The sequence below is a fragment of the Solea solea genome, chromosome 11, assembly GCF_958295425.1.
Source record: "Solea solea chromosome 11, fSolSol10.1, whole genome shotgun sequence".
In the NCBI taxonomy this organism is placed as follows: Eukaryota; Metazoa; Chordata; class Actinopteri; order Pleuronectiformes; family Soleidae; genus Solea; species Solea solea.
In genome coordinates, this window is record NC_081144.1 from 15,098,524 (window position 1) to 15,110,016 (window position 11,493).

The following is an 11,493-nucleotide window of genomic DNA, read 5'->3' on the forward strand; positions in this document are numbered from 1 at the left end:
GTATTTATTTATAAATTGCAGGCACTGTCATGTTAACAAACCGTGATGTAAATGTGTGTGTGTGTGGGGGGGGGGGGGGGGGGGTTGTATTCTATCCCGGGGATATGGACAATGCAGGGGCACTGCACTGACACTTGTTGATTAGAACAATGTCATGAATTTGAAATTCATGACATTGTTCTAATCCTCCTGGAGAATAAAAGCTTAAACACCAACTTCTCTTTTCCAAGAGGTTGTGCTCCAAAACTACAGCAGCAACCAACGACCAACACTACCATCTTGTGGCCAACACAGGCATACATATATTTATTTGTAACAGTCAACTCCACCGGGGTTAAAATCCCTAACAATTGAAACAAGATACATATTACATAATGAAAAAACATCTAAAAGTACTTTCATAAAAAATTATATATACATATATATATATATACATACACACACACACATACATATATATATATATATATATGTATAACCCTAAGTCATAAACAACAGTATATACACACACAGTGGCCCAAAACAAAGGCCATGAGTCATATTAAAATATCCATCAATATTGGAAAGTCCAACTTCTTAACCGTCAGCAACTCAGCTGACAAACAAAAACTCTCGAAAAGCGAGATACGACACCACCACTAGAGAAAACCATCAAATGGATGGAATGTGTGTGGTGAGGAAAAACCCAGCCCACTGCACCATGTCACCACATAGATGTGAAGTAAACTGATAATCTGGTGCTGTGTGGGGATTTCAGTCTTCTTCCCCTGTGAGGGTGAGCAACAGGAATCCGTGGCTGAGGTGTTACTACAAACACTTAATGTCTGATGAGATAGAGGAGATTTGACATGTGAACACATCTGCAGTGGTGCTGTTTAAGCACGTACAGTACTTATATACATTAAAGTATTCCCTCAGAACAAATCATTACTCTGACTGGTTACATGGCCAGATTCCTGGAGGTAAAATGGTCTTGTCACATTTGGAATTGAGGCATATACTCACCACAGCACACATGCACATGCATGGTCAGAGTTATAGATATTGACATTTTAACAGTGCACTCTAAAACCAGTGCACCTCTGTTGACTTTTATGAGAAGCCACACAGGAACAAGCCAAAGATATATTCAACACTATCAAAGGTTTCAACAGTATTCTTAATGGGAGGGGATTTTCCCATTGGTCCACTTGAACCTCCCCTTTCCACTGTATCAATCTTTTTCAAAAAGACACAGGTTTCTGTTGTAATTAACTGAAACAAATGCATTCTTTTCTGTATGTACATGCCGTTTGTGGATTGTGGAGAAAAAATAAATCAGTAAATGAAAACTTGGGTATGTTTCATCACATTCAACCAATAAAAGAAGTAGGAAAAACTCATTGAGACCCAGTATCTTATTCACAAGAGAGACCTGTTTTGAACAATGAAAAATGCAAACACACTTGCAATTTTCTTTGGCTGTACCATGTAGTAGTTTGTAAATGTAACTGAACAGAAAAGTCAGCTTTTCAGCTGTATGCACTTGTGCAATGAATGGTACAGCAGCATCATATTGGTGTCTCTGTTTCCAGCCTCATGTGTGCTATTGCACCACTAAAATCACACATGCGTTTCCTCTGCAGGCACGGAAACCTCACTTTGATTCAGACCTTCACTCCAGCTTCTGCAGGTTTTCCTGCAGTAGCTGCGCACAGCCGGATAAATCCATGTGGTGCAAGGCCGAGAAGACGTCTCTCAGGCTCGCAGTGGATTGCTGGCTCCACAGCCTCAGCATCTGGTACTGTTTCTCCATGGAGCTCAGGCCGAAACCCGTCTCCAGCTCCACCCGCTCCAGCTGCTGGTCTGCCACCGATAGCAGACGCAAGAACTCCTTCCACCTACGCAAGGGCACCTCCTTGATGATCGCATAGAGGACAATGGCCGGCAAATGCTCTGACTGTTCGTCTTGTTTCTTAGCTGTGAGGGGAGAATGGCAGACGATCAGAGTACTCCCACCGTGCTAGCTGGACTCTGCTGGAGAATAAGAGCTATGTGTTCCATATTTCAGAATTGTAGCAGGCAGGGGAACCAACGTCGAGGTTTATGGAAACAAGCATGTCTGCTTGCAGACCGGCTGTGAGAGTTTAAAGGGAAGTTAACGGCACTTCCTGTGCAGGGCCAATCAGCTACCATTTAGACACCTACATACATCATTTAATCAAGCATGAACCCATGCAACTCACCACAGGAAAACACACACACAAGGAAAGGGAAAAAGCACGGCACAACCCTGGGGTTATATTTTAGTCACTGTGGATGAAAATGACTTCATAGAAGACCAAAAATTAAGAAAAGCCTATTGTTTTTAACATGAACACTCACATCACAAGTTCAAAATTTGCCTGCTTGCCTTTTATGTGGCAAATGGGCATTTGTGCTCTCTCTCTTTGCATAACATGCTGAGCAGCTATACAAGCCAATAACAACTAAAGCAACACAATACAAAATAAGTCAAAGTATAAGGTGACTGACTTGGATGCAAAATGAAAACTATGTGGAGGACAACCACCAATCATCGACCTATGATGATGAACAATGTAGTTTTCAGCACAGCTACATGCAACAACATGACATCATAAATGTCAGAAAATGCAGCTATATTAAATATCTACCTACTTGTTTGCAGTTTTGTCTTTTAATGTACAATATGAACAATATCTAAACATGATGTGGCTGTTGATGAGTTAAAAACATGATGTGGTGAAGGAAGTGGGGATGCAAAGTTTTCACAGTTAACAGTGACGTACACTCACTATCTGATTTCCCATTTCCTTTTATGTCAATATGTTGGCTGTTTGAAGGTGATCTGTTTCTTAGTTCCCACCTCCGCTCTTTTAGGTCACATGACTGATCAGTGATAAATATTGTGCTGAACAAGTGAAGATTAAGAAAAAAAAAAAAAGGCTCTCTGCCCCACGTGCGAAAAAACACAGCATCAGATAAAACTTGTTACCAGAAATCCACCTTATCCTTTTGTTCAAATGACATTTGTCACTATATAACATGCAGGGGTGTTACCTCTTATCCACCACAATCAAGCTCAGGTCTGTGTGTCTCTAATTTAAACAAAACACTAAACCCTTTACATGTGAATTTGAAGTGGACTTTTTAAGGCTTCACATACAAATGAAAAGGGGCCGTTTGTAAAGTGGCTCACTTTTGCCAGAGTTAGCTTCAAACAGTGTTTTAAAAACCCAAATATTAAATGTTACACCTAAATGTTAAATCTAAATGATCACTTGAAGTACAGGTAGTGCCGGTCATAAGTCCCTCCATAGAGAGGACACTAAACACTCAAGAATGTACTTTTTTGGTTTGGTTTTTAGACAACAGGAAGTTTTTCCTTTACTAACTTCTAACTTCTGCCTAAAACTAAACTAAGTTCAATCAGTAGACATAATGAACCTTTCACAACACTCAAATGAAACATGTTTTTGTTATGTTTTGTAGTTATAATCATGCTAATGTATCTTCAAGTGTTTATTTACTCCTCATTTGATTCTATTGTATAAAAGCAGTTTTGGTACTTCCTGTGACCAGCAGTGTGAATTTAGCAAAATATTTAGTTGGAAAGTAAAGAAATGTATATTATTTTTATTTATTTATTTTATTTAAACTCCTCATGCTATGACTTCAGTTTCTCATGAAACCTTTTTTTGGTCAATTAGTGTCTAATAAATCCCACACATTCATCTCCCAAACCATGTTACTCAATATGGGTTTGTCTTCCTCCAACTCCATTATATAAATCTTTTTATATTATTATTTAAAGTCGACATTACATCCATGGGCATACATAAATAGATAGCAAGTCAATTAACACTTTGGGCCCATTTTAACACATTATATCACATTTAGTTTCAACTGAGAAAATAAACAATGCACTAAACATGTCCAACAGAGGCAGTTTATCATATTTAAATTCTGAGTTTTACCTTCAGGTTCAGCGCTTGGCAGCAGATGCATGGGCGAAGTGTGACTGTGAGCCATTATGGGGGTTTCCTCAGAAATGTGAAACATCTTATAAAAACAAAAACAAAAAAAACAACAGCAGTACATTTTGTGTATCTATCATTTTGTGTATCTTGTATTCATCTTTACATGACCGTTGTGTCTGAACCTCCACCTACAGAGCTACTCCAAGCTATAATGTCGAAAAGGTCACAAACTGAACACAAACCTGTGTGGTTGGTCTGCTGCCTTGAAGACTGTGATGTTCTGTTAAGACAAAAAAAAGAAGCAGATTTTATCAGTAAACTTCCTGCTGGTTCAAGAAAGATTTTTTTTTAAAGTTTCTGTTAAACTTCTGAGAAAGGACATTTTCTTGGTCAATATCTGTCAAACGTTTTATTTTAAGCATCTGCTGTGTGTCCATACACAGCAGATGCTTAAACTTTTTTTAAAACTTATGCAACACATCTACTACTTTTATAAAGTTACTCTACTTCAACCATGATTTCTTAATATTTTGTATAGTATATAAAGGACACCTAACTTACTTTCTAATTACATTCACTCATATTTAGTACTGTTTTGGACATGGTGGTGGTTAACAGGCGGAAAGGTCAGCTATTGTTTGTTTCTCCATTCCTTTCTGCATGGAGTTTGCATGTTCTCCCCGTGTGTGTGGGGGTTTCTCCGGGTTTTCCAGCTTCCTCCCACAGTCCAAAAACAAGCAATATGGGGATTAGGTAGATTGGACACTCTAAGTTGACCGTAGGTGTGAGTGTGATAGTGAAGGGTTGTTTGTCTCTACGTGTGGCCCTGCGATGGACTGGGTGTCCAGGGTGTACCCGCCTATTGCCCTATGTAGGCTAAGATTGGCACAGCTAGCACCTGCGACCCTCATGTGGAGGATAAAGCGGTAGAGGATGGAGGGATGGTTACCGTTGAGACGCTTGACTTGTTCTTCCACACCTTTTTTGGTTCTCCAGCAGGGAATCCGGTTTTGGTTGATGAGCAGGGTGATGAGCAGTAGTAGCAAAAAAGCCACAACAAATATCACCACAACTACCCAGAGAATTAGCCAGGGCATAGAGTTTACTGCAGTGGACACAAACAAATACTGACATAACTCCACAGTCATCATCAACAATTCTGTCCCTGATTCTGAAACTATGCACAATCCCTCAAAGCAAGTGTCTCATCCAAACGTGATGGGAGTAATAAAACCCCAAATGAGTTTCACAATGATTTTACTAGTAAAAGTCTGATAAATATTTAAACCTAACTGTTAAGCTGGCTCTGAACAGGATTTTCTGTTTTATTTGAAAGTGTGGCTTTTGTAGCTGTCACAGTCACAGATGTAGGTAATGAAGTTGTAGATGGAGTTGGAGGTTGAGCCAAGGTGTCCTTCCTGAAAAAAGAAAATGCAACAATGGAATCTTGAAGCATAACTCAAACGATACATTCAAAGAATTTCACAAAAGTCACACAACTATGGTCACATTTTCCCGCTTGTCTGTAAAGGACAATAAAATAACCTCTGAATGTGATGATGGATTAAAGTGTAGACTCCTTGTGAGGAGTAAACATATTCACATACAAAATAGTAGAAGATACTTCAACACTGCCATCTTTTCCTTACACAACTGCCACATTTCAATAAATGATGTGTAATCGCCTATCAAGAGTGTAAACTGATTATTAAAAATGGAGTAGAGTTCTTCCTAAATTGAATTGCATTTGCATAGGTTTGCATTTAATACAAAGGCAGGTTTGTTAAAGGTTTGTGGGAGTTTGCATTTAAACTGCAGGAGGACGCCACACACGTATGCTATAAATAAAAATGCTTCAGTATCTGTCTGCATAAAGCTACCGAGATCCTGATCAGTTGCAGATTCATTTTCTGTTGATTGACACATAGATTAATTCACAACTGTAACCCCATCAGAGACAAAACAGTACAAGAGCTCGCACCTTTTGTTGTGCTGGCACTTCTTTTCGTAGTCAGGGTTAGTGTTAACCCTAGACTCTGGAAAAAATATGAGGATGAGTATGTGGGAGGAATACGGCTTCTTTTTTGTCAGTGATGTCGTCATTTCAAAATGATGTCCTTTGACTTCACTTACCATCGCCTAACGTACATGACAGGCAATTTTTAAAGTCTTCGGTGCCTTCATTGTAATATCCTTCTTGACAGTCACATACTCTGTTACTTGTAAAGTTGCAAGCCTGTATTTCCACTTCAAGATCTGGGGGAGTAAAAAAAAAGATATATATATATATATATACATATACATATACATATACTGTGAATTCTGTTTTCTGTGAATTAATGTATTTGTAATACAAGCTGCGAAAGCACGATTCAAAGGTTATTTTAATCAGTTTCCACTTTGTTTAAATTGTAAACGGGGATACAGGTTCAATCTAGTCCAGTCTGTTTTTTATACCTAGTCAAGTGAGGCTGGAGTTAAACTCAATACTATTACTGTCTTACGGCTTATTTTTTTTTACCTTGTGGAAATGACGGCATAAAGAGTCACACGTTGACAACAGCTTGCATCATAATTTCATTTAAAAAAAAAAAAAACAACACTGTCAAACCACTTCATTATATCGTAGTCAAACTTCATTTCAAAATCCTACATGGTAACAGATCAGTCGACCCAAGACGGATACTTACGTTCACATTGACGTTGACATAACAAGCACCTATCATGGGAGTTTTCCAACGCTGTGTATGAGTTGTTGTCACATTTTCTACATCTGTACATCTTTGCAGCTTGATTGTTGCAGTCACCAACTTTATGATATCCTAGAACACAGTGGGGACAGGGAGAAATAGCATGAGTTGTGATCATTTCACTGTGCGCTCATAACAAGATTATTACATACAGTCCCCGCTTACAACTTACCGGCTGGACACTTTATATAACATTTATCACTGGGTTGTTCTGTTGCCTGAGGGTATGTGTGTCCACTGGAAAGTAAGAGAAGTATCAGTGGGAAACCCTGAAAGACAAAAATGAGGGTTTGAAGATCTGAACTACAGTGTGGACAGGGGGGGGGGGACGCTCAGAAGGACACTTTGACATGAGAGCTTTCTCTTTTCAATTTTCATACAAGTATTACAATTCAAGCATGCTGCCTAGTTATTACAAAGGTCTATTCAAACATTTTCTAAGACTCTGTTCATACGTGTTTACTATACACCTGTCTACTGTATATCAATGCCATGTGTAAACAACAGGATTATATGAAAAAACATACTACACATTGTAACATAGATTAAAAACAAAACAAAACAGAAGAGGCTGCCAAACTTGAGCCAAAAGTATTATGTGCATTTATTCATTGTCTACCGCTTGATGGTCCCAGCTGACATAGGGCAGAGGTGGGGTACACCATGGACAGGTCATCAGTCCATCGCTGGGCCGTATTATATACCCGTTCCCTTACATATGTTTTACCCCCTGTGTTTAAATTCAAAAATGACCAGTAACAAAGCAAGTGGTAGAGGAAGGTGACAGCTGCACTTTAGACAGCAGTGACCTTGAAGTCCTCAGCAACTATATCAAAAACCAAAAACCTCTGGGAGGGCCAGTATCACGCGCAAATCTTATCCACACATGTTGTCATTTGCTGCGGCTCAGATTAAGACAGTGAATAATTCAGATTGTACAAATCCGGACCAAGCCTGATGAAAAACTGCCACAACACATCTGATATTTTGTGAGGGCATTTCGTCCTCCTGTTGCACCGGAGTGTGGTCAAAAGTGTGGTGATACAGGTCATTAGAGCCTCACAGACAACGCAAGTACAATGACTGGCCATTTTATTAGGTAAATCTAGTCAAAACAACCATAAATCACAAGGGACAAAACAAGGGCTTTCGTCAAACAACTGTATCTCAGACACCAAGTAAATCCAGAGGAACTGCAATGGTTTGTTGGTTGTACATTTTTGAGTTATTGTTTGTTGAATTAACCAGCGACTACTCAGATGTTTTCAATTTTAGTCTCCTATGATAACAAACAGATTATCTTCTCTTTTCTGACCTTTGTTCTCTAATTGACCATTTAGTTGTAGCCTCAATAACACTTATTCCACAACAATAAATAGACCAAACTTTAGTAATATCTTTATGTCACTAAGTCTATTTCCTAGAAGTTGTGCAGCAGCTGGAAATAAACAACATTTGCAGTCACATATGTAATGCTTGAACCCTGACACCACAGAGTGAATCTAATGAGCTATGCAGGAACGTGCTAATTCCAAATTCCTAAAAAAATAAAACAATTACCTTTCACTCACATTATCTACCAAAATAATGCCATCTACTGTACGTGTGTGTGTGGTAACCTTCATAGTTCACACTGTGGTTCCTGTAATGAGGAGTGATAATTATCTGAAGCTGTTTCAAAGAAACCAAATTAAATCCTTCTTGAAAAGTTGCTGGTGCAAATACTACTTACCATGACAAAGTCCATGTCAGAAAACCAAACTTAGAGGCAAATCAACACTGACACCATACAGATTTCACCAGAGGAGGATGTGAGTGAATCCAACAGCAGAGTGAGGCATTCTGATGTTTAACACTCCAGTGAATTTCCTTTGAAGATTAGTCAAGAAAAGTGTTTGCATGTGTCACAAATGTCACCTCTGAGGACTCTTCAGAGAAATGGTGTCAGGAACAGGAAACACAGTGAGATCACTCTGACACACACACACACACACACATGTTCGACATTCATGACTTGAGGGGACATTGCATTGACTTACATTCATTTCTTGGAGACTTACTCTAACCTTAACCACAATTACTACTGGCCTAATCCTTATCCTAATCCTAACCCTAACCCTAACCCTAACCTCAACCTAACCATGAAACATATCTTCACCTTAAAATGTAGTAATTTACGTTATGGGGACTTGCTTTTTGTCCCCACAAGGAGGACAAGTCCCCATAATGTGACTGTGTAAACAGGTTTTGGTCCCCACAACATGAGTAAAACCTGGAACACACACACACACAAACACACACACACACACGCACACACACACACACACACACTTTCACACACACACACACACACACACACACACACACACACTTTCATTCTGCCTTCATTACGTCATTAGGACATTCAGACACAATGCATCCCTCAGCTTGTAACCATTCATACTTCCCCAAATTTTCCTCACAATGATGAGTTTGAACCATAATTTGCATTAACAACCACAGATGCACACACACACACACACACACATTATTGTTTCCATATTGTCACAGCACCTGTGAGTCCAAATGTCAAAACAATGTGTGTGTTTACATGCCGTCAATCTATACTGTGCTACACATGCAACACCCCCCCCTCCCCATCAATTTCATGCAGCCCAGCTCGTGTTATCAAGTTGTCATAAAAACAATTGGCATAAACAGTGAACACTATTTATTTATTTATTTTAAATAATACATAAGGTCATATTCATCACATAAAACATTTATTACAAATAAAGTGTTTTAATTTGGGTTTTTTTTGCAATTTCATTTTTGATTTTACTTTATTTCTTTTATTTTTTCATTGTCTTTATTGTGGACTATACTGTTTCATCTCAAAATAAAGACTTTTACTTTGAAATACTGTGGAAGATCATCATGAATAACACAACTGTGATACCACTTGACTGGACAACTGTGTTTCTACAGTAGGGTGTGATGCAGACTTGGGGATAAGCCAAATTGGACACTGTATGTGTGAGTGTCGGAGTGAATGGTTGGTAGTCTCCATTGGCCCTTTTCTACTTTGGTCCCAGCTCACCTCGCCTCGCCTCGCCTCGCCTCACCACGGCACAGTTTAATTTGGTTTTCCACTGCAAAAATAGTACCTACTCAATTTGGGCGGAGACATCATTGCACGGCTGCATGAAACTGCCGTGACACACACAACGAGTGACTAGTGACCTGTAAAGCAGTTGTTTTCAGTGTAACTGAATCACTAGAATCAGTTCCTTAAAGAATATTTGTTCAGTACGTCCTCCATGACCGGAGCACAAACTCCGTCTGACACAGTCACTGGACTGAAACACAGCGGCAGGGTTTGTGATGCCGCTCGCGATCAGCAGTGCTGTCACTTCCCTGGTCATTGTTAGAGATTAACCCACATTTTTAGGATTGTTAAGTCTTATTAACCGATCTACAGTCCGGCTTGATTCTTGTCTCTTGATATCTCTTCCTGTGACGGCACAATCAATGGCCGGCAGTCAGGCAAAGTCACGCATAGCATCGTCTCAGCTCGCTTGGAACCTCGCCAGAGCAGGTACTGAAAAAAGGACCAGGTACTATGCTAGTGGAAATGCAACTTAACTGTTCTGTGCCGAGGCATCTCTCTGGGACACTGCTGCTGTTTGGGGGAACATTGTTTTTGCCAGCAGAAATACTGAACTTGCGTGATTTGATAAAACATGAGGCACTTACATAAACTATATTTAGTAGAGCTGAAGCGATTAATCGACTATTTTGATAATCGATGAATCGGTTTGAAGCTTTATTCATGATTAAAACAAGATTTTCAATTGTTTAAACTTCTTAAATATGAATATTTTCTTCATTTCTTTGCTCTGGATAACAAAGAAATCATTAAAAAGTCAATCATTTTGGTTTGTGGACAAAACAAGACATTTGAGAACATCATCATTTCCAGGTTTGACAAACACCGATCAACATTTTTCCTGATATTTCATGGACCAAACGATTCATCGATTAATCGAGAAAATAATCAACAGATTAATCGAGTGTGAAAATAATCATTAGCTGCAGCTCTAATATTTAGCATATTTCCTGATTCTATCAGCTTCCTTTTTTTCATTAGAAATGTACATTTGAATATATGGCTTTTGATTTGGGTATACTACAATTGTCTCATTACACTGTGACCGAATTATTGTTTTGTTTATTTCTGCCTGATTACGTTGTATCTACACACTTGTTGTGTGTGCTCTCCCCGTTTGTGGGGGGGTTTCTCGCCCTGTGATGGACTGGTGACCTGTCCAGGACGTACCCTGCCTTTCACCCTATGTCATCTGGGCTTGGTACAGCACCCCCCACGACCCTCATGTGGAGGATAAAGTGGTAGAAGATGGATGGATGGCTTTTTTTGTTTGTTTTTTCCCCCCATCTTGATTTTAATTCAGGTTATTCTTCTGGTTATTTGTTACATATAATTGTAATTTCTACCTCTATGGCGCTTCCTTCGTGATTTGACGGAGTATTAGGGCCAAACCGAAAAGAAAAAAACACTGAATCTTTCGAGAATGAAGTCGTAAATGTTACGAGAATAAAGTTGTAATATTAAAAAAGTTGGAATATTACGAGGATAAAGTCGTAGTATTATGATATCAAGCAAAGACGGTCAGCTGCAATCTGCGACAAGATGAGAAACGTGGAGCAATTAGATAAAAAAAACATCCTAATATAACAACTTTATTCTTTTTTTTTCTTTTTGC

The 11,493-nt window shown here is 39.0% G+C and overlaps 1 protein-coding gene across 1 annotated transcript; it reads right to left on the reverse strand.

Moving 5' to 3' along the window:
- Positions 1–112: 112 nt before the first annotated feature.
- Positions 113–9,006, reverse strand: si:ch211-112c15.8 (tumor necrosis factor receptor superfamily member 1A). The gene is made up of 10 exons (XM_058642098.1): positions 8,463–9,006; positions 6,903–6,999; positions 6,671–6,802; positions 6,114–6,236; positions 5,962–6,016; positions 5,274–5,398; positions 4,930–5,085; positions 4,223–4,260; positions 3,978–4,062; positions 113–1,959 (listed from the first exon to the last, which is right to left on the reverse strand). Exons 1-10 carry the CDS (start codon positions 8,475–8,477, stop codon positions 1,655–1,657), a joined length of 1,131 nt encoding a protein of 376 aa, XP_058498081.1. The 5' UTR covers positions 8,478–9,006; the 3' UTR covers positions 113–1,654.
- Between the last annotated feature and the right edge of the window lie 2,487 nt (positions 9,007–11,493).

Excerpts from the sequence above, each read along its gene's own strand:
- si:ch211-112c15.8 (XM_058642098.1), bottom strand. Across the intron at positions 4,063-4,222 it reads GCAGCAGACCAACCACACAG|ATGTTTCACATTTCTGAGGA; the intron begins GTTTGTGTTCAG and ends TGTTTTTATAAG. Across the intron at positions 1,960-3,977 it reads GCCAAGCGCTGAACCTGAAG|CTAAGAAACAAGACGAACAG; the intron begins GTAAAACTCAGA and ends CTCCCCTCACAG.